Source organism: Macaca thibetana, chromosome 15 (assembly GCF_024542745.1).
Source record: "Macaca thibetana thibetana isolate TM-01 chromosome 15, ASM2454274v1, whole genome shotgun sequence".
Lineage (NCBI taxonomy): Eukaryota > Metazoa > Chordata > Mammalia > Primates > Cercopithecidae > Macaca > Macaca thibetana.
In genome coordinates, this window is record NC_065592.1 from 23,403,352 (window position 1) to 23,427,194 (window position 23,843).

Sequence of the window (23,843 nt, forward strand, 5' to 3'; positions counted from 1 at the left end):
TTACCCTTTCTACTGTCTAAACACATTGGCACTTTTTTCAGTTCTTTGAAAGTGTCACGCTTTTTCTTACTTAGAAGGATGCACCTGCTGGTCCCATTTGCTTAAACACACCATTTGCTTTTTCTCATTGCCAATTCCTTCTGTCTCTGAAAAGGTCAGTGACTTGCCCAAGTCACAGGGCAGATGGTACTTGAACTTGGTTTCCCCCATTGCTAACCCATGCTTCTGTATGGCACCGCTATTTCTCACCTCAAACATCATTCCTTTAGAGTTTAAAGCAAAGAAGCAAGGGTTCTCATGGGTTGAAGGTTAGAGAATCTCTGCTTTTGTCCAAACTTTTTATTTCTGGTGTTAAAGGTTAAGAACTGAATAGATTTACTAATGCCAGTGCAGCATAATAGAATGCTCCCCTCCAAATTTTTTAAACATTAATTTTTTTGGATAGACAAACTCTAGAACTTACGTTATAAATATAAATGAATCAAAATACTGAATATTTCTGCCTTCTTTGAAGTGAGAAAGAAATAATTTCCCATTTGACAGATTAATAAAGTCCAATGAACTCTCCATTACTCTGTGTGTGTGTGTGTGTGTGTGTGTGTGTGTGTGTGTGTGTGCGTGCGTGTGTGTGTGTGTGTTTAGGGCTGGAGAAAGAAGGAAGAAGATACTGGATTTAAGATCTTTCATCTTGCAGTAGGAAGCTCTTTTCCCCATGAATTTCTGTCTCTTCAGACTAAACCAAGGAATATAAAAAGCCACATTAAAACTCTCATCTTTTAATCTTTCTGTTTGAGAAATATTGGCCTCTTTTCAGGAGCTGATTGTCTAAATGTTGTTTCAATCTTCACGTTGAATAGAACTGTGTAAAACATTTTTCTTTTGTCAATTATTTTACTTTGAAAATAACCAGTTATCTGGAAGAATTTAGAAATGACTTTTTTTTTCTTTTTTAGTAGTCTCCCTCATGTTTCTCCACAAGTTATATTTTTAGAGTCCGAAAAAAGCCACCCCACTATGAGTAGTTCTTGACTTCCCTATCCCTGCCCTTCTATATAATTCACATTGATGTTCCCACACAGCCTTTTTGTGAAAAATTCAAAATGTAGTTATCAGCAGATAAACACATATTTTGACCTGCCTTATGCTGTTACTGCCAGCTAGCAGCTCAGTGGACAGTGCCAATAAATTCACTCCATAAAATGCCTGTGCAAGCTCTTGAATGATTTATGCATTTTGTTTTTATTATCTTATAAAATAAGTAGATATCACAAAAATTAGTGTATTATTACTTGTCGTAGCCTGATCTCATAGTACTCATAACAAGAGATAATATAATGTGTCCAGCACTGTTCTAAACACTTTGCATATTTGTCTCATTTAATTCTAGCAAAAATCTTATGAGATACTTTTATTATTTTCATATCACTTATGGGAAAACTAAATCTTAAAGCCATTAAATAATTTTCCAAAAATCACATAGCTACTATCTGGTGATAAGATGAACAATGAGATACACTAGACAGATTGAAAGCAGCAACATTTCCGTTTCAGCTGCAGGCTCATTTTCACATATAAAAAAATTATATATATGTGTGTGTGGAGATATATATATATATATGCCTGCATATGCATATGTGTGTGTGGATATATATATGATATTGTAATACCAGAAGAGTAAGAAAGAGTTAATCTTAAAATATAGAACTCCACAAGAATGAACAATTTATCCCACATTTTGCCTTAGACAAATGAAAACTTAGTTATGAACTAGCTCTGATCCACAGCTTAGCACTTGGGAACCACTACACTGGTTTGTGTCTTTGGACCATACCAGCATTTACATCTGGAAGTATATTATTAAAGGCTGTGTGCAAAAGGTGGTATGTAACCAAGAGTGACACATGCTTTAGCTTCCCAGAACTTTCTTATAACATGTAAGAAAGTTTTTCAATTTTTGCATACACAAAATTAGATGCTTTCAGGAATTAATTTTTGTAGAGGAATAGATGTATATTGGATAAAATCTTGTGCTGTCATTGATTGTCCAGTTCCAGGCCCCAGGGCTCTCTCCATGTTAGTGTGTATATATGACAGCCCTTTATCATTCTGCAAGAGACAAAAACCACACAACAACACATTGAAGCATACAAGCTATTATATATTTTCATAATATAGAACTTTAAAGTATAGTAATCAACAGTGGCAAAATATTTCTGTCTCTGACATTATTATTTGTGAGATCCAACCTGTAATTGAGATAAGAGAAAACAGTATGGAAAAACAAATCCACAAGAACAGGATAAAAATATCATGAACAGTAAAATATGTCTAAGTATTTAAAACTGTATAGAAAAAATAAATTAGATGAACAATTGTGTAAATATAAATTAAAAAAAGATGACATTCTTAATAAATAAAGTTTACTATTTACATTTTCATATATTGCCAAAAGATTTAACTTAGATCCATAAAAACACATAAACAGAAAAAAAAACCAAACATAGGAGCAGCAAATTTATGCGCGTGAGGTACAGAGAAAGGATTGGAATTGTGTTTAGTTTTTGGTGTTTAGATTGTTTTCTTTGTGTCTTTTTTCTTTTTCTTTTTTTTTTTTTTTTTTTTTTTACCATAGGCCAGTAGAATTCTTATGAGAACAGCTTTTAAGCACTTCAATGGAGTGTCATTTTTTTGGTAGCTTCCAGAAGGTGCCAAACAGGTTTCAACATCATATTAATTAGAAATACCCATAATAATTATAACAATAATAAAAAGGTATAATATGATACATAAATATGGAAGAGCAGTTTGTAATATGAATACATTTCTCTAGACGAGATCACAGTTTTATTTTGTAAATATTACATTTAAGTATATATATACACACATATATGTACAACTATATATACATGTGCATATATATGTAAATTTATATTTATATATAATATCTTTATATAGATAGATATCTGCAGACAGGTTATTGATTATAGAGACCCAAGAAAGCAACTCAATAATTGTTCAAAGGTTTCCTCACTGACTGCTGGTGTGTAGTTTAAGAAGCCCCCATTTGTTTGCACTCAGAATGCCTTATCTTCTTTTAATGGAACACTTGATGTGGAATTTTAAGTCTGAGAAGTGAGGTGCCTTCTGAAGAAGAGATTTTAGAGACTCCCTTCCTCTATAAGTTAAAAATGACCGGAAGTCTTAAGTAGACAACAGTTAGCTGACTTTGACATTGTAGGACATAATCAGCTTTAAACCAAATCATAAAACTGGTAAAGGGTAAGATCAAATCTGCCAAAACAATAAAATATTCTCCAATACAGGTCTCTCTTTTAAGATGGACTACAATTCAGGAGCTCCGGCTTTATTCCTTGAAATATCAAACAAGCACTCCTTGTCTTTCTGAAAAGGCCAATGGGCCTGTGCATTCTTGAATAATAATCCATGGACTTTGTGTCAAGCGTTGGCCCTCACAGCCCACCTAAAACCTCAGGGCCTCAAAATCTCCTGCCCTCCCACTCTGAGGTAGGTATATAGTATTATCCCCATTTTGCAGCTAGAGAAACTGATGCAAATGTAGAGGCAACTGGATAACTTGTTAAAGATCACTGAGCAAACTGCTGCCTGGAGTCAAAAATTCTAAGTTCTTTACAATAGGGACATAATTTCTCTTTTGGCTATTATACATTTCTTTTAAAAAGCAAGTGATTCATAGGAATTGGCAAAAGTTGAATAAATTACAAGAACAAGCTTTTATTCATTTGCTATTTGGTTTTTATGTTTGTTGTTTACTTCGTTTGCTTTGTTTCTCAAAACTCACTGGGATTACCTGTCTGGTCATGTAGCAGCTTTTTAAAAAACTGGACTGTGCAGTGTGGTTCTGAGTGCAGTCTTTATAAAGCCCAGTGCTGTACTGGTAAATATAAACATTTTATAACGTGAAAAGCACAACGACACAATATGTCCCCTTAATATCTGGAAAAAACAATATCAAGCCCTCCCACTCCCTACTACCACTGATTGCCACCAAACAAATAAACAAAATGCCCACCCCCCCAACAACAACAATAACACATCAAGGGAGAAAATGTCATATTTCCTGGACCTACCACAATGTACAGAAAATAACAGACAGTGTTATCAAATCCCACTCTATGTCTTCTAGGGAAATGTTTATGTTTGTGTCTACCTACTGAGTCTGTAGAATAAACAATTTCCTTTAGGAAACATAAAAATAGGTTTTTTATTCTTATTTTTTAATCATGCATTTTTATTTCCTTTTAATCTCTTTGTCTTCTATTAATCTCTATCTGTACAGCTTTGTCACCATTTTTTTTTATTTTCTCACTTGAAGTAGTTCCAGAAAAAAACACAAAACCTCAAAACTCTTAACTTGACCTTATAATTTCCTTCCTTCCTTCCTTTTTTTTCTTCCTTCCTTTTCTTTCCTTCTTTCTTTCTCTTTCTTTCTTTCTTTCTTTCTTTCTTTCTTTCTTTCTTTCTTTCTTTCTTTCTTTCTTTCTTTCTTTCTTTCCTTTCTTTCTTTCTTTCACACAGGTAACACCTATAACAAATTGACAATTGCAACCAAGTTAAATCGAACCTGGAAGGGAGGTAGCTGAAATGTGTCTCAAAGAATTATTTTCAACAAATAGCATTTAAGCATTGGCCAAGGTGGGAATAAGACCAAGAGAACCGTCTAGGCAGTGACTCAATGTGTTGAAGCCAGGAGTGGCAGCTGATACCCTACATTTTCAAAGCCCTACCATCTATGACCATTAATCTTTCCCTTCCTTGACACCCCAATTCACCATTGAAACTGATTTCCCAAAGACTGTATTTCCTTAAAAGGTTATTGGCACAGAATCGGGGGGGGCAATGCAAATCCTTTGGGTAGGTAGTTAACATTGTGACTTGGAAAAGGTTCCCTAAATAGGGCTTAGAGAACTGTCCACCTCATCTTTTCTTTTTTACTGCTAACAATCTAATACTTCAAATGCAGAACCTTCAGTGTTTTAGGGCCTTTGAGCTGCTGATACACAATAGTGCATCAGAGCTGCCTCTCAGTGCTCTGGTCACCTAAACAGAAGATGACTGAAGGAATGAAACGATGAGTTAATTCCCAGGAGGAAAATGAAACTGGGAATAAATACATTGCTCAAATTGAGCTGACACTCCTCCACTAAGGTTTGAAAAGACCCTATTAATGATACCTTCCACGTGGGCATGAGGTTGGCCACCAATCAAGTAGCCTCTTTTGCCTAATATCCTTGGCAAATATATGTTTGTTAGCAACAGGTCTGAATGAAAGAGACTGAGTGGGTCTTAATTCAGAAGAGCTGAATTCACTCTGTGAGTCTGAAGATACAAGTCAGCCTCCAGGAATCTTTGCTTAGCTGGATAGTGTGGGGATAGATGATGATGGGAGTGAAGATAGAAAGAGGATAAGGACTGATTTGAGGGAAGCTGGTAAGGTTCTTTTGTGGCTCCTGAAATCACATCATTAGTAATGTCATCTTTGGGTCTTCAAAGTTTTTTGTATTACCTATGGGTATAATTAAGCAACTGGGAGGGTTGATACTGTTACCTTTCTTAGCTTGTATCTTCTAAGTTAACATCACACAGGCTGATAACTCAGCTAGGGCAAGAGAGAGGCCTGGAGAGTTGGCAAGAGTGCGAAGATACTGGAGAGGGGTTCAGAATAGGATCGATTCTTCTAATATTATTCTTATTTCTTGCTAATAATTGGTCCTTATAATTACAGTGAAGTAATGGTCTGGATATAAATGAGATATGGTTTTGTGAGGAAGAAGCATAGAGGATTATTCTTAACAACTGTGGCAGTCTTGCCAATATGGAACCCAATTTCAGAGTTTGTGAAATGGTATAAGTCTCATAAACTATCTCAGCACTGCATCCGTATTTGTGGGCACCTGTGCCAAAAGCACCTTGATATGTTTCTTTTTTTTTTGAGACGGATTCTCGCTCTGTCACCCAGGCTAGAGTGCAGTGGCACTATCTCGGCTCACTGCAAGCTCTGCCTCCTATTTCAGGCCATTCTCCTGCCTCAGCCTCCCAAGTAGCTGAGACTACAGGCGCCCGCTACCACGCCCGGCTAATTTTTTTTGTATTTTTAGTAGAGACAGGGTTTCACTGTGTTAGCCAGGATGGTCTCGATCTCCTGACCTCGTGATCCGCCTGCCTCGGCCTCCCAAAGTGCTGGGATTACAGGCGTGAGCCACCGCGCTCGGCGATATGTTTCTTAATGTAATTGGCCAGAGATGGCCAATAGATGTCTTCTCAAGTGTTTTTGATCACCAGTTAAGTGCTACTGGGAGTGATATAATATGGTGGTTCCTAAAGTTATTTTTGGTCCCATTTTTTTTTCTTGAAAAAAGACTATGATAGATTAACAACACCTGCCTTGGATGCAGGAGTTAGGTGAGGCTGCACATGTGCGTGATATTTTCTATCCCTATGCTAGGTTTTGTTTCTGTTGGCTGTCTTCACTAGACTTGAGATGACTTGATTTACAGTAATCCCTATGTGATATAACTAGTCTAGACCTTCCCTTCACCTCAATTCCCAGCTCCAGGTTTCAGAAAGCATGTCACACTCAACCTTTCTCTCCAGTTCATCCTGTATTAATTTCTTCCCATATTAATTCAAAGGGAGTGGACAAGTACCTGGCTGAAAAGAAACAAAGAGATCCCCAAAGTGGTGGGGGCTTCGACATACAATTGGCTAATTTTCACTTAACTTTTGAAGGCTAGACATGGGAGAGAGAAAAGCATTGCCCAGTCACAGGTATGGAAGGGAGTACTGGTAGCTGGAAAAACCATATAGAAAACACGATGACCATGTTGAGTTGTTGGTGCTGAGGCTGTGAACTCTTTGGCTTCCGATGGCCCTCTCGAGAACAATGTATACTATTCTTATAAAAGATTCTTTCTCCCAGAATTATATCTCCTCAGAGCAACAGCAAAGTTCTCAGGACCAAAGCCTACTCTAGCCTGAAGGGCTAGGAAGATTAGGATAAGGATAATAATCCAAGAGTCTCAACAATTCCAATAGTCTCTGGATGGCTCCAACATCATAGAAATTTAACACTGTTCCACTTGTTTACAAAATCTAACACTGGCTTAGACATTCTGGACTTTCAGTGAGGGTTCCAGCATCTGATGTCCCTCAACTCCTTTCCAGGGTGAGAGGCCCACTTACAGGAAACTTAACTTCTCACCATGTGGACCCATAAGGGTTTTTCTCTTGCAGAAGGGCTAAAAAGTGAGGAGCTATGGAAAAATGTGGGTCACTTTTAAGGCAGACTGTTTGGTTGTGTGGGATTTTTTCTAACCTAGTTCTACCATCTTGGATTATTCAATGTATAGGATAGAGCAGCAGGAAAAGTAGCAGCAAATGTGGTCCCAAGGCAAGTTTTGAGGGAACAGGTAAGTCCTAGAGGGATATTATTACCTCAAGCCTCAAGCAAGGGGCTGACATAATACCTTGACATTGCAATCCTAAGCCATTCTCAGATTGGCCTCGAACCCTGGAGTTGGGGTAAAATCCCCCATGGCAGCAGAAGAATTGGGGCGCTTTGCATACCTTATAATCTTTACCTCTTCCTAGCTCCTAGTTCCCTAGAAGATAGGTGATCACAGACTATTTCACTGCCAATCCCAAAGGACTGTACAATTGTGCATGTCCTACATATTCCGAGCCTCAGGGTGTGAACTATCTTGACATCTCCACACTTGGTCTTAGCAGTTTCTGCAAATTTCTTTCTCCCAAGGATAGTTGGCTAGGAGCTTGGGAAAGAAAAGATTGAGTTTATTCCAGTCTCTCTCTGCTCATCTCCAGAACTGCCCTCACACAGATGTTTGTATGGGTGTGTATGCATGCATGTGTACTAACCACAGATGGGCACACTCTAGATATAGAACATGTTTCTTGCTGTGGTTGTGTGACAAATGGCTAGAATTTTAGGAGGCTCTGGGACTGCACACTGTATATGCAATCCATCTCAGACTTTGGGATGGGAATCCATTTCATCATCCAGCATGGCGAAACTTGGTTCATTCACCCCACTGTGAGTCCTTCCTGGGTAAAATTAAAGGCAGACCGGTTGGGTGCTAAGGATCCCTGGTGTGGAGAGGCCATTCCATTGAGCAGCTGACTGTGAAATCAATACCAAAGGGATGCGGGTCCTGGCGTTGGGAATTCTTTGACAACTCCTTGTCCTTCCTTAGCCATGGCTGTATCCCCGGAGGTCTTTCCGGCTGTGTTCTTGGGCCTGGGGGTCCCGACAAGCACAGTCACCTTGTAGGTCACAGGACATAGGGAATGGGGTGACCTGCAGAAAGAGAGAAGAAGCGAATCAGGTGGTTTGGTCTGAAGCAGTAATGATCAGGAAGGCAGTGGGGGGCAGTGATACAATCACTGGATTTGAGGAGCAGAAGGTTCAAGTTCAAGTCATGGCTCTGCTTCTTGCTATATCCTGGTGATAACTTTTATCTAGAGCACCATGATCATAATCACAGCAGTTTTCATTTACAGAGGCACTTGCTATGGGTCAGGCATTTGCTATGGGGTAAGGCAATGTACTCAGTGATTTCCAAACAAGAAAACACTTTTGACAACTCTGTAAGATAGATGCTGCAACAATCACCCTTTTATTGATGGGGAAACTGAAGCTCAGAAAGGAATAAGAATTTGCCAAAAGTAATAATAAGTGTCAAGTCTGGTATTTAAAGTAAAACAAGCTACTTATCTCTGAGCCTCAGGTCCCTATGTAGAGCTGATATAATAAGGCCCACTTTGTACTGTAAACTATAGGAGCTGAGTAAAATCATGGGTGGAAAATTGTAGTGCACTATAGCAAAGTTGGTTAATAGAATTGTGTAATGGAATATCTGATGTATACGTGATCAAGTGAAAGAAAGGATGTGGAAGTGCCCTCTGAGAAACCATAAGTCTCTGCACATATTAGTCACTTTGATTTTAGTAGGCAATGATGAAAACAAAAAGCATGTCTCAGGGAAGCTAGACCACCTTCTGGGAGGCTTGGAATCCTGAGTAGGGAATAGATCGTATGGAGGTTTCGCACAAAATTTGAAGGACCTGGGAAGCAGATTTTAGCATACGAAAAAGTGAGAGGACTGAGTTCAATCCAGTTTCCAGTTCGTTCTTTCATGTGTTCTGTGACCTTGGCCAGCTTTCCTTTCTGAAAACTGATAGGAAGAGCCCAACAGAGCGAGTGTCTTCCCCATCCAGCAGATAATCTATCTTTCCAAAGAGCACAGTGCAGTCCCTGCTTGAGTCCCCGCCTGAACTAACGCAAGTAGATTTCACCTCATTGCATCATGACATTTGCATATCACTTTCCCCAGAGAGTCTCCAATCTGCGCAGATGGATTTAATGACCTCATTTGCCTCCTGCCTGGGCAGGGTCTCCAAGTGGTCACGTAGTCTCAGAGAGAATCTTTGTTTCTATCCCTCTCTCTCATGTACTTGTGTACTCATTCTCAATGTCTAGCTCTTCTTTTTTCTCTGCCTCTTTGACCACTTTCCCTCCCTCCCAACCTCTCTCCATCCTGAAATTTTGCAATAATTTAAAACGTAGAATGGAACATCAGGAAGATTTAAGTATACACCCCAGCTTGAGATGTGACCTTGAACATGTGAGAACATCTACTTGAGACGTGACCTTGAACATGTGACAATTTCTCTGGGTCTCAATGAACTCATTCATTTAATGGGAAAAATAAAAGTGTAGACCTCCTGAGGTTGTGATAAGGAATACATGAAATAACTCATGAAAACACCTCACACAGTGCTTGACATATGCTAAGTGCTCAATTATTCTCTCTCTTTCTCTCTCCCGCTCCCTCTCCTTTATTTTTTTGGTCTATCCTCCCACCACTTCTGTGGCCCATAAGGCAGAGACCAGGTCAATCGTGTTTATTTCTGTTTTCACAGGGCCTAAGCCACAGAATGAATAAATTTCTATGCATTGCTCCATCTCTCTCTGACTCTTTGTACTTATGGCTACCACAAGTCTTTGTTTCTCTTTTCAGTTTAAATTCCTAAGTGCTTGATGCTGTGATAAGCATTTCCACAGTCCCTTTTTCCAAGCAGCACCTCTCTTGCTCACAGCTACTTGCTGTTCTCTGTTTAGGACATTTACTTTCCAGCCTCTGTGACTCTGTGGAATACATCTAGGATATTCCATCTAGAATCTAGAATATTTGCTCCTATTCATTTTACCTTGAAGAGAAGCACAGAATGTTAGAACTGGAAGTGTCAGAGAGAAAACCCTCCAGTCCAAATAGGGAAACTAAGGGGAAAGCCAAGTCAAAATCCAACCAGTGGGGTAGAGTGTGGACAGTACTATCATGAAAGCCAAAAGGTTCGGGTTGGGATCCTTGTTTGCTTCACACTCGCTGAACGATTTTGGGAAAAATCCCTCCACTGTCATGATCTTAGGTTCTACATCTATGAAAGGAGGATTTTTAAAATACCATATTTCATATCGCATTTTTTGTGAGGATCAAGCAAGAAGAAACATGCAAAAGTCCCAGCACATGACCTAACACCTTTGAGATGCTCAGTGCCGAATACATATATGCTGAATCAAATTTCTCACTCACTCATATTTCACCATCTTTCCTGCCTATTGTCCCCCACCTCCCACCTTCCACACTTGAACAATCTCCTTGTCCTTAACTCCCCCATGCTTTATCCATCCCTGTCTCCTACCCTTGCTCTCATTCTATTCATTAGCACGATCCAGTTACCTCTAATGTCTTCTCTAAAATTCTCTCTGTAACACCTTCCCATTGAGTTCAAACACCCATTAGGGATGGTTTCATGTCTGCTTTATCTTTTGTGCTTTCTGCTGCACCTCACTCAAGGCAAATATTCAAAAAATTATATGTCTTAGAATAAAATCCAAAGTCCTTACCACAAGTTCAAGGCCTTGCATGATCTGATTTCTATATAATTCTCAGATCTTACATGGTTCCCTTCTCCTCCTCACTCTCATTGGCTTCTTTATTTATCGGTTCCTCATATACTCTGTTTTCCTACTTTTGTGTCTTTAGCCACTAATGGTCCTCCACTCTGACTGCCCTTCCCTGGCCAGCTCTTTTTCATTGTCCAGGTCTTTTCTCAAGTATCATTACCTCCCTCAGTAGTCTGACCAAAGATATTAGGTTGGTGCAAAAATAATTGTGGTTTTTGCCATTGAAAGTAATGGCAAAAATGGCAATTACTTTTGCACCAATCTAATAGCACCATCGCCTTCATACCATATCACAGCATCTTATTTTTACACCCTTCTAATACTGAATTACTTCTTTACATCGATGTCAGCTCCCTCTGGGCAGGGACCATGACTGTTGTTGAACTGAGTCTTTATGCATTCAATGACCCATGAATGAATGAGCAAATGAATGCATTAATATGCAGGCAGAATACAAATCAGGGAACCTCCACTCTTGCAGTTGGCTGCTGGGTGATTTTAGAGAAGTTACTTCCCTTCTCTGAGCTTCAGTTTCCCTACCTATAACAAGAGTTGATTTTCATAGCTTCTAACTTCCCATCTGGCTGAAAATCATTCTCAGTCTGAGAAAGGTAGAAGGCAAAGACCTGGCCAGAAAGGAAGTTGAAACATAGAATTTCTTCACAAATCCTGTCTTAAATGCTTCCCTTCCTGCCCTCCCCAGTTCAATCAGCTTCTCCAAAATTGTTGGCTGGCAAGGCCTTGCCACCAGTTAGCTTCTCAGGCCTGTCTCAGCACTCTGGCTATGCTGGAGTGGTATCACCTTTTTCTTCCTTCCCCAGGCCAGTCCGGGCAGTTTAAGCACTTCCCAAATAAACACCGAAGGAAACTCAATCAGAATATGACAAAGCCTAGGAGGGTTGGTCTCAGGAGGCCTATCCAGAGCCTCCTTGTCTCCACTACATGCTTGTAAGTAGTATGTTGTAGACTTTACACAGAAACTGTATGACTTTCAGCAAGTCCCTGGCATCTTCAGCCTCCCCATCTGTAAGACAAGAGTCTTTATCAAGACCTCGCAGGGCTCTGGTGAGGAGTCAGTGAAGTCATGTCAGGTTCAACCTAGCTCTCAGAGTGCCCAATGTAGAGGAGACACATGGTGTTTTCTTCCCTCCTGTTGCCTCTTTGTGAACTGCCTGTTCAGAGCATTGTCTGTTACAAGCTTCCTCACTGATCACAGATATAAAGCTGAGAAGAAAAGGGTAGAGATTTTCAGGTATTCCTAGGTCTAACCTGGAAAGGACTTTGGGACACCTGTTCATGCAGGTTCAAGCGGTGAATACCATTGTACACACACTAGTGATTCCCAAGGACCTTCCACATGCCAGATGATTTTTATATAATAGCTCTCTGACTCCACACCACCTTGTGAGACTATCACTATTAGCTACCCATCTTGCAGATGAGAAAATAGAGGTTTCAGAATGTTTAAAGCAAAACTAACTTGTCCCAGGCCTCAGTACCAGTCAGTGAGTTGATGATGCAGGATTCCAAAACCCAGTTCAAACACTTGAGAGCTTTTCAGCAAGTGAGAGTAAAAAGAAGGGGGGGAAAAAGGTATTTTCTTCACAACGTGAAAAGGCTGACTGCTGCTTTGTCTTTTTAATCACCAATAACCTTTATCCTTATTATGTGCCTGGCACTGAGCTAAACTCAATGTGTATCATTATCTTACTCACTCTGCCCAGCAATGCTAAGAGGTAACTATTCTTACTATCCCCATTTTACATCTTAAAGGAAACTAAGATGCAAAGAGGTGAGTCAGTGGACTGGCAGGTGGCCTGGCACTCCTTAGCACCATGCCCCAGGAGGACGGCAGAGCAGCAGTCAGGGTCCTCTCTTCGCAGATGAAGAAACTGAGGCATGGAGAGAAGAATCACATCTTGATAAAATCAGAGCTCTGAGCCCAACTGCCAGATTCCCTGACTCCCCAAGCAGCTCCCCACCTTCTCCCTGAGGCGGCCTCCCAAGAAAACCTACCACCCACAGCATGAACACCATGGTGGCCAGTTTACATTTGGGGATTCGCAGCATCATGTGGCTAGGCTGTCCCATAAATGGCTTGGCCACCCACTCTGGGATTCTGTTAGCAAGCCAGGGCCGTGACTGCCAGGATTCTCTCCTTTTTTACTCGGGGCTAGAGAGGGTGCTCCGGCACATGGGTTCTCCCTCTGGGTGAGCTGCTGAGGCTAACACCTCCATCTGTGAGTGTGAGTGGCTCAGGAATGCAGCTGAGGCAACTGTACCACAAGGCTCTGGCTGCAGATCCTGTCTAGAGCTGAGAGACATGCAGGGGCTGGATTCTGACTCAGACTCCACAGGGAGGTAACTAGCAGAACATGGTGGGGGTGCTGGTTGAGGAGGGACAAGAGTCATGTTGTGCTGATGGTCAGAGAGCTTTGACTCTGTCTCCTGCTGGCTGTGGGGGCCACATCACTGGCAGGTCACTTCACCTGGTTGAATCTTAGGGTCTTCACAGTGCTGATGGAAAGATTTCATGAGGACCAAGTAGATAAAGGCATGACACCAAGGGCAAAGATTCCTCTGTAAGTTTCTTAAAGGTAGGATGGATACAGTACCTGGCATAAAACATGGAACAGTTAATGTATACAGAAGCTTGTTTAAATGAAGATAAAGTGGTCATGTGGATAAATGGAAGATAAAGTAGAAAAAATATGGGTCAATTGGAGGAAAGCACTGGCCTAGAGGAGAAAAAGACATGTTTGAGTCTTTGCCCTGTTGCTGAATTTGGTGTATGCTATAAGGCAAGTTACTTCCCTTTTCTGGGCTTCAGTTTCTCTATCTGTAAAAAGGAGGTACTAACAGTCCTACCACACAGAAGCATGTTGGGTAAAGTATGAAATGCAAGTAAAGCATTTAGCATAATGCATGGCATAAAATATGTGCTCAATAAATGATGATGCTAGTGGTGATGGTGGTGATAGTTTTGACAGTGAGGTAATGATGATTATGGTGGTGGTAATAATGTTGATAATTATGCTGATAATTTTTTGGGGATAGAAGGGCTGGATTCCATCATAGGACCAAAATAAAATGAGTGTCTACTTCATCCATAAGGAAAAAGTCAGGGCTACATTCCAAAGTGGGGGGCCAGGGGAGGGATGGGATTTAATAACATTCCAGAAGCCAGTAATTTTTGAATATGGAAGAGTTAGTCTAGTGTGCTTAGCCATCTGCTTGTTGTCTCTTACTAATCCTCCAAGTTAAGCATATCTACTCCCTCTTCTAAAAGGCCTTCTGGGATTCCCTAGACTGGCTCAGTGCTTCAAATTCTCCTGAATACCACCATTGGCCTCTGGATAAAGTTCAGTCTCCTTGGCTTGGGTGATAAAAGCCTTGCTTATCCATCTAGGCTCATCTTTCATCCCTTTTCCCCTTGCACCATGCTCTGGGCATACTCAGGGAATTATAATTTCCTTAACACTTTCCCTAGTGTCTGGGCCTTTGCACAGCCTATTCCTCTGGCCAGAGATACCCTTTTCCCTCCCACCCCTATCTCTGGTCCTCCCTTACTCCTTTCATCTGGGAAATAACTTCTGGTCCTTTCGTGTATTGCCTTTGTTGTTGCCTTCCCTAGGAAACTTTGCTGACCTCCTGACTTGCTGTGTCTCCATGAGTACTTGCTATACTCTAAATGTCTGGCTACTCATCCATAAAACATGAACTCAGCGCAGCTGGGACCAGGTTCTTGCTCATGGCCTAGTACAGTATCTATCACACAGCAGGTACTACCCTAAATTCACTCGTTCAAAAAGTATTTATTTGTGGGTGTTGAGTACGTACTGTTGGACAGGAAACATTGAGGTACACTGGAAATTGGAATCTATCAATCAACAAACAAGAAGCACATTCTTATCCTCATTAATTCTGCATTCTAGCATCAAGAGGGGTAGGGGTCATCTGATCATAAATAAATATATTTTATAGTGTATTACAGGGTGATAAGTATTAGGGAAGAAAGAAAAAACAAAACAGGAGGCAAAGCAAATGAATGTGGGAGTGCCAGGGTGATGTGGGGTGGGTGGTCAGTGTTGGACTCATTGAGAACATGGCACTTGGGCAAAGACTTGAAAGAGGTGAAGGAGTGAGTCATGAGGATGAATAGAAGAGGGTTCTCCACCAAAGAAATTGCCAATGACACAGTGACAAAGGCTGTAAAGTAGAAGGATGCCTGAGCTGAGTTAAGGACAGCAAGGAGTCCAGAGGGCCAGAGGTGGATAAGAAAAGGCATAGACAGTGGGAAGGGGGCAGTCAGAGAAGCAATGTGGGTGGGAAAAGCACCCACATTTTCCCAAGGGCTTTGCAGGCATTGGGAAAACTAAGTTTTTCACTCCAAGTAAAATGGGAAGGAACTGTATGTCTTTGCATTGAGGTGTGATGTGATCTGACTTGATTTAAAAGGACTATTCTGCGAGGTTAGGAGTTCAAGACCAGCCTGAGCAATATGGTGAAACCCCGTCTCTACTAAAAAAACAAAAATTAGCCAGGTGCGGTGGCACGTGCCTGTAATCCCAGCTACTCAGGAGGCTGAGACAGGAGAATTGCTTGAACCTAGGATGCAGAGGTTGCAGTGAGCCAAGATTGTGCCACTACATAATGAGCCTGGGCAACAGAGCGAGACTCTGTCTCAACAACAACAACAAAAAGGATTATTCTGGCTGCTGGCTCAAGAAGAGACACTGATGTACATCCCCAAGTCAGCTACCCAACACCCAGCCCTTTGTTGATATAGGTTATCACCCACTCTGCTAAGAAGGCTGCTCTCCATGTAATGATGTTGATTATTTTTCCATATCTTATAGAATCACTAACCTTCTTAGACCAATGACCAATATGCTACATGTTGGGTAAAATGTCCTTTCTTAAGAAACCATGTTCTCATTTAGATAGGGTTTAAGATTTAGCAAATCGGTCATTTAGCAAATATTGCAGCCCTACACATAGTTGCATGAATTGGGTGCACCATCCTGTGCTGAGATGTGTTTCTGGGATTAACCTCTTCTTATTCTCTGTAGGTCTCAGTCTTAACTATCCCTCCACTTCCTGCTCAATGACCAACTCATCCAGGAAGCCATCTGAAGAGTCCTTAGGCACATTTTTAGAAAGCCTTGGTATGTTGAGTTCTTAGACAGGAATCTAATTCAAATATCAAGACATAAAAACCCAAAGTGAGTCTGGCCTACTCAAGGTCACAGAGTTAATAAGTCACAGAACCGGGACTATACCCCAACTCCCCAGACATCTATAAGAATCAGTCTCTTAGCAGCCATCTGAAACATGACCACAACTAGTGTTCCAGGCCACCACACCTTAGAAAGCTTTGGTATGTTGAATACGTTAAGGTTGTTTCCCTTTTCTCCCTCACACCCCAACACATGCTTACTTAGAATGATTCCAATTATAAACTCAATATTTTTTGTCATGAAGGGAAACCATTGGAGCGACCATTCTGGAAATCTGCTTTGTATTTGAGGCTCCTCAAGGCTCCAACAGGAAAATAATAAACTGACATCCTGAGAGGCTGAGTCCTGCCCCTTCCTGTCTGCCTCACACTGCAGGCAGGTGTCTGGGTGGGAAATTGGACACCCCTGTCAGACAGAGTTTCCTGCACTGTCTTGCTCTTGTCTGCCAGCCGGGTCCAGGTCACCCCATAAGGCGGATGTGGGGAACAGCTGGTGTCTGTACAGACAAATACGGGAGGGAGAATGAAGGGAGCAGACAGTCATCATGCTGTGCCAAGGCATCGCAGAGGCCCTAGCCCTGGGAACTGGGAAGAAATTTAGGTGGAAAACTGGCAAGAAGGAAGTCTGGGAGAAGATGCTGAGTGCTTAACTCTAGGCCTGGAGTTCATACCAAGAACTTCATTCTTGGAGGTCTACAAAGCAAGAAGATTACCCACAAGGGGCAGGACAAGATGCTTGGGCAAGACACAAGCCCATTGCAAAAGGATGTTCCCAGGGGTTAGAGGCAGGTGCTGTGCAGCTTAAGTTCTCTTGGTTTGCATCTTAGCTTTACCACTTGCTAACTGTGTGAACTTAACCCTTCTAAGCCCCAGTTTCATCATCTATAAAATGAGGATTAAAAAGATAACACCTAGGGCAGCTCACATCTGTGATCTCAGCACTTTGGGAGGCTGAGGCTGGAGGATCATGTGAGCCCGGGAGTTCAAGACCAGTCTGGGCAATACAAGAAGACCACTTTCTATACAAAAAATATGAAAATTAGCATGGTGTGGTGATGTGTGTCTGTAGTCCCAGCTATTTGGAAGGCTGAGGTGGAAAAATCATTTGAGCTTATTAGGAGGTTGAGGCTGAAGTGAGCCACTCCAGACTAGGTGACAGAGTGACGCTTCATCTCAAAAGAAAAAGAAAAAGAAAAAAAAGAACAACATCTACAGCAGGGTTATTGTGCTGATGAAATGAAATGACATGTAAAGCAAAGCAATAACTCTTAGCTATTACCATTCGTTCAGAGTTAGGAAATCCTAAATCCCAAACACAGCTCTGTCACCTTGTACAAATGATTCCACTTCCCTCAACCTCAACATTCTACTTGGCTGAAACATTCTGGAGTTTAAGTGAGAGATGCACAGAGATCCCAGCCATAGCCCAGCACATAGTAAGTGCTCAGTTAACTGAATTCCTATAATTTAGAAAGTTGCTTGAAAGTCACCCAGGGGTGAGTTTCTCTGAGTGCTAGCCTGGGTGCGTAAGGGAAGGGAATGTCTCATGATATGGGACTGGGGCTGAGGGGACAAGTGGGACCTAAACAGGTCCAGCAGGTAAGGGCAGAGGCATGAAAGGAAAGTAACCTCTCTCCTTCTCTGAGAGGCTTCCTAAGGTGGAAGATGGAAACAGAAACCAGCACTTTCTTCTGTCCTGTGGATGCCCAGGGGAAACTCCTGTCTGGGCTGCCGGGGATGTCAGGATGATGGGAAGGCTGGGAGACTTATCTTCCCCCAACCCCATCCCTGCTGCTGCTGGGAAAAACTGCTCTCCTCTTTGCCAAGGGAGGGGTCCCACCCCCAAGGTTCCCTGGCAGTCTGGGCTTATGGTGAAATGTCTCCAACCAGAATGGGGAGGGTCATGCCGAGGTGTGCTGGGGACATAGGCACCCCGTGTGCTTTCTTCTGAAACTCAGCACCATGCAGGAGAAAAAGCAGAACTTGTGAGTCAGACAGAACTGGGTTCAAACTTGGGCTTCCCCACTCACTTGCCAAGTGAACTTGGGCAAGTCCCATATATACTCCAAGCCCAGACTGGTTCATCTGTGTGATGGGGATAAGAATAGTGACCTCTCTGTGTTGACAAGAGGATTAAAGAGGATTGCAGAGGCCAAGTGTCTGGCAGAGTGTCTGAAACATGCAGTGGTTCACTTGGGGAAGTCTTGTGTTCTTATTTATTGTCTCCATCTATCACCACCTTTAAGCCAGTCTACTGCAGGGAGTATTTGGGGGTGTCCAAGAAAGAGGATAAAAGTTTCAAGAAGTTGAAGTTCCCTTAAAAGTCAAACTGGGAAATCTAAATTGTAGGAAGTGTGATTTTAATTTGAGACACTATTCTTTTCCAGAAGTCAGACTTCTAGGAATCTTGCATCTGAAAAGCCCCAAACACCTGTCCACAACTGAAATAATGATGGCAAAGTCCTATCTGCCATAAAGGAGGCCGTTAGTCTCTCTAATCCACACTTCATGTACAGTTTTAAGAGACCTTTCCTCTTCTACCCCCAACCACTATTCACCTTCACCAGGAAGACTCCTGCTCCCTCTTCAGATCTCCATGTAAATGTCCCTTCCTCAGAGAAGCTTTCTTGGACCTTCATGCTGTTCTCCATAAAATCTCACACTTCCTCATCATTGCCTCTTCCACAAAAGTAATTAAATGCAATAGTTGTGTGGCTCCCTGCTTAATAACAGGCTCCCCTAATAGACTACAAGTTTCACAAGGGCAGAAATACTGCCTGTCTACAACCTGGTCTGGTGCTGAGTACACAGAGATCCTCAATGGACATTCAACTCATTGGATGAAGGCAGCTTGGCCATCTGCATTCTACACCCTCAGCCAACAGGAAGAAACAAGAATTTAAAGTGGAAGAAGAGGATTTCTTAACATAAAAAGCCCAACTACATTTATAATGTGGGTAGACAAGGAAGAAAAAAGAGTATGAAATGCATCAGAGCTAGCAAAGAACCGGTTCTGGGGTTCCTTAGTGAAGAGTCTGTGCTTATCTCAGGGCCTGGGAGTCTGAAATTGCTGCACTGGAACTCAGTACAGGAACAGAGAGCCAAAATGGTGGCTTGATGTTCAAATAATATGTATATGGTAAAGTTACTATAATAATTTGGAACCTGGCCAGGCACAGTGGCTCATGCCTGTAATCCCAGCCCTTTGGGAGGCCAAGGTGGGTAGATCATGAGGTCAGGAGTTCAAAACCAGCCTGGCCAAGATGGTGAAACCCCATCTCTACTAAAAATACAAAAATAAGCCAGATGTGGTGGTGGGCACCTGTAATCCCAGCTACTTGGGAGGCTGAGGCAAGAGAATCGCTTGAACCTGGGAGGCAGAGGTTGCGGTGAGCCGATATCGTGCCATTGCACTCCAGCCTGGGCGACAAAGCGAGACGCCGTCTCAAAATAAATAAATAAATAAATAAATAAATAAATATTTGGAATCTGAACCTGAACCTCAATCTCATGACTTCATATTCCCACAATGCACTCCGTAGAGAGAGGAATCCATTTTGGAAAGTTCTCTGTCAAAAAATCAGCTTCATATTTCATATTTTAGTACCTAAGTTACAATAGGTAGGAACGTTATTTTAAATAGAGCTGCTCTTTCTCCAGCCACTGGTGTCAGATGGAGCCATAATTCTGTACAAACTTCTGTTTCAAATACAAACTTCATCGTCCATTCACGTTCAAAGGTGGCTGATTCCAATGGAAGAAAATGGATAATATTGTTCACTATATTCATTTGGAAACAGGTATCAAGAGCCTTAAATATGCTTACACCCCTCCCTTAGCATTTCAATTGTAAGGATCAACGATAAAGAAATAATTAGAGCTATAAAAGTATTTTATGTGCAAAGATGCTCATGAGTATCATTTTAGTTATAAGAAAAAGGAAATAATCCAAAAGTTAAAAATAAGAGTTGAAGTAAATTGTTATATAAATTATCATACATCACAACCATATAATAAACAACAATGCAGCAAAAAATACAGCTGAGATGTTTATACTACTATCAGATTTTTTTTCTTTTTTTTTTAATTTTGAGATAGGCTCTCACCCTATCGCCTAGGCTGGAGTGCAGTGGTATGATCACGGCTCACTGCAGCCTTGACATCTCTGAGTTCAAGTGGTTCTCCTGCTTCAGTCTCCCAAGTAGCTGGGACTACAGACATGCGCCTCCATACCTAGCTACATTATTATTATTATTATTATTATTATTATTATTATGTGTAGAGACAAGGGTCTGCCTGTGTTGCTCTGGCTGGTCTCCAACTCCTGGTCCCAAGTGATTCGCCCATCTTGGTCTCCCAAAGTGCTGGAATTACAAGCATGAGCCACTGTGCTCAGTGCAAATAATTCTTATGTCTAAGATTTCCTATGCTAAGTAAACAAAACTAAGCAAAACAAGATTGCAAGCTAGAAAGGCAGTGATATATACATAGACAAAAATACCCTCACACTTAACAAAATACACAGAATAAAATACACCAAAATAAAAAGCAGTGGTTTTCTTTGGGTTTTAAGATAATAAGTGAATTCTTTTGTTTTCTTCTTTCTGAATTTTCCAATATGCATTATTTCATAATTAGAAAAAAATGATAAAATTCCTTAACAGAAAATGAATTTTATTGTCCCCTACTTAAGCAAAAATTGTACACCTTCAGTGTCCTATCAAAAATCAAAACCAAACCGAAACCAAAGAAGGGTAGGCATCTGAAAAGTGTTGCCCACATGGGACTGACTGATCCTGGACAATCCCAGAATCTTTATTCCTCAACCAAAAGATTCAGTAACAGCCATTCGATTAGAATGTGTTCCTTGGGTCTTGTCCTATTTGTTCCTGTATTTTGGGTCAGAGCTTCTTTCTTGAAGAAACCAACTCTCCTAAGGATGTTGCAAAATAAAGGGACTGGGATTGGAATCCAGGAACCTCACTCTTTCTATCACTCACTTTGTCACCTGGGACAAATCATTCGTCTTTTATGGGCCTCAGTGCCCCTATTAATAAAATGAAACGTTTGGGCCAAGATAGTCATAGAGGGCTCTTTAGGCATGACTGACTATGATTCTTTGCTTTTCCTGTCTCAGAAACTCAGTTCCCCCTTCTTTAAAATGACACAGATGAAATGATCTTTCAGCTCAGATTGCAGAGGAATATAAAAATAGAAATAGTTTTCCATTAACTCATTCATCACAAGAACGCTTCTCAGCCCAGGCTGGCTGGGTTACCACCTCGCTCCCAACTCTTGGCTGGGGCTCCTCACTCTGGTCTCAGTGGCAGTCAGAGAAAAATGGAGGTGGCCACTTTTCTGTGAGGAGTTAATATGCATCTATCGAATGTTTTTTCTTTGGTTTACTATAAACACTTGAATCACTCCTGGGTGATTAAAGAATAAAGAAAAAAATAATATAAAGAAAAAAAACCATGACCATGACCATCTTTCCCTAATTCTATAGGTATGACAAATAAGAGATAATTAAATGCTCATAAGACTGTAAATGACCTCATTAGGGATGTACTATTTTCTCTCTCCTAGACTTCAGCCCTACCCCCTAAAAATGTATGTTCTCTCTGGGATTTTACATGCCAGTGTCCTGCTCCAGACACCATTCTTTTGACCACCTCCTCACCCCTTCCTCTTATCCCTCAAGTTTCAGTGCAGATGCCTCTTGCTCTGCAGCGCCTTCTCTGACCACTTGCCTAGCCCCCCAAGCACTTCATCCTTCCTTTCTGAAAGTATGTATTGCAGTTTTATTATCTGCTTCTGTACCTGATTCTAAGCTTTGAGAACCACATCTGTAAAAATCAGCCAGGGCCTAGCCCATGATATTAGTTCAACTACTGACCAAAAGAATAAAAAAATAAAATGAAATAAAGCTTGTGGACAGTGCTGGCACAGTTAGGACAAGGGTTGTCCAGCCATGTAGCAGTGATCCTGGCCCCACAAGCTGGAGAAGCGGGCAGGAGGCAGCTGTCGAGGACTGCACCCTGGCCTACCTTTTTGGTCTTTACTGTGGAGGTGCAGCAATCCCCGCCGTCATAGTTGCAAAAGGCTCGGTTGTTGATGGCATCACAGTAATTATCTCCCATGAAGGGCTGGAAAGTGAGAGAGAAGCAGGAAATGAGGCCTTGTTAGCATCCTGGAGTGAGTGGGAGCTGACGTCTGCAGTCCTTCGGGTGTCTGTCATCTTTTCACAGCCCTCCACGATTAGCTGGCCAGGCTTCACATCCCCAACACCCCCTTGGATAAGTTATCACCTCTACCATTCATAAAGACTCTTATCTTTCTTTGTACCATTCATAAAGACTCTTACCCAGTTTTTTCCAACTAGAGTACAGTTATGCTGAGGTACATACTCTTGTGTGCTTGGGTATGCAAAACCACAAATTAAATGACTTACATCTTCCTGAAAGAGGGCTCATGTTACTCAAAGACATGACCAGGAAACGTGAGCCTCCTTCTCCCACTTTTTTCAGTAGTAATTAAAAACATAATTTATAATAAAATATATGCAAATATGTTAGGAAGCTGAATGTAAACTGCCCCAAGAAGTATTAAAAAACAAAAGATAAAATGTAAGAACTCATAGAAATTTGGCATCATGGTCTGTGTGTGATGGTGGGCTCCCTCTCACAAGGAGAGCAGATATACTTGATGTCACATGTTTTACATGTTTGTTTTCTTCTTTTGCTCTCCAAACAATAAGTGAGATAGGTATTGTTTTTCTCACTCTACAGATGAAGATGTGGAGACTCAAAGACAGGGACTTGCCCCAAATCACACTGGCACAGTCAGAGTAAGTGATTTAAATCTAAGTTGGCTCTATGGTTTTTTACTTCATCATTCTCGGCTGTTCTAGCATATGCTGATTTATTTCTTTTCTTCTATGTGTTTTTCCACCCCGGGACACACCCAAGATGAAGAAAAGATAATAGAGTCAAGCCTTTATTTATCTGAACCCAGAGCCTTTTTAGGGGAAAGTCCAAGAGTCTCTTGGATTCCCTAGTCACTTGTATTTCCTAATCCCAACCGCTAGCACATTGTATTCTGTGGTCTGTTTATATTTCTGTAGCTGGTGCAAGACTGTGAGCTCTTCATGGACATGGGCAATGCCTAGTTTGTCTTTGCCTCCCAGTCACCTCATTTAAGGCTGCATACAACTTTGGCTCTTAGTAATGTTTCTGCAGTGGGATGTAACTGTACTAGCATAGTGTCAAGGGCAGCTGGCAGGGATTGAGAAAACCTGGGTTCTAGTCCTCCCAACCTCAGCCAATGGGGTGGTTACTTCGTGGTTTTGGTTAAGTAGCTTTATCTCCTCTAGGCCTCAGGACTCCCACTAATGAAATAAAGAGGCCAGATTAGTCCAATAATTTCTCAAAATAGTGAACCTACCCCTCTCCTCACCATCAAATGCAATATTGTGTGACATTTCAATATAGAAAGCAGATGAAAGTGAAACCACTCTGATTAAAGTGCTGGTTGGGGTCTCTAAAGCTCAGTAACTCATTCATGGGAAAGAGACGTCATTGG

At 41.4% G+C, this 23,843-nt stretch overlaps 2 protein-coding genes across 2 annotated transcripts in view; one reads left to right on the forward strand and one right to left on the reverse strand.

The window, feature by feature from the left end:
- The first annotated feature begins 862 nt into the window (after nt 1-862).
- Nucleotides 863-6,405, forward strand: LOC126936827 (protein PAPPAS). The gene is made up of 2 exons (XM_050759621.1): nt 863-5,950; nt 6,252-6,405. The coding sequence occupies exons 1-2, from the start codon at nt 5,787-5,789 to the stop codon at nt 6,403-6,405; spliced, it is 318 nt and encodes a 105-aa protein (XP_050615578.1). The 5' UTR covers nt 863-5,786.
- Nucleotides 5,958-23,843, reverse strand: part of PAPPA (pappalysin 1) — a 245,699-nt gene continuing 227,813 nt past the window's right edge. Inside the window, exons 21-22 of the mRNA XM_050759620.1 lie at nt 22,310-22,408; nt 5,958-8,353 (exon numbers count right to left, since the gene is read on the reverse strand). Coding sequence (XP_050615577.1) covers nt 8,246-8,353; nt 22,310-22,408 — 207 coding nt within the window. The 3' untranslated portion in view covers nt 5,958-8,245. The remainder of the gene's footprint in view (nt 8,354-22,309; nt 22,409-23,843) is intronic.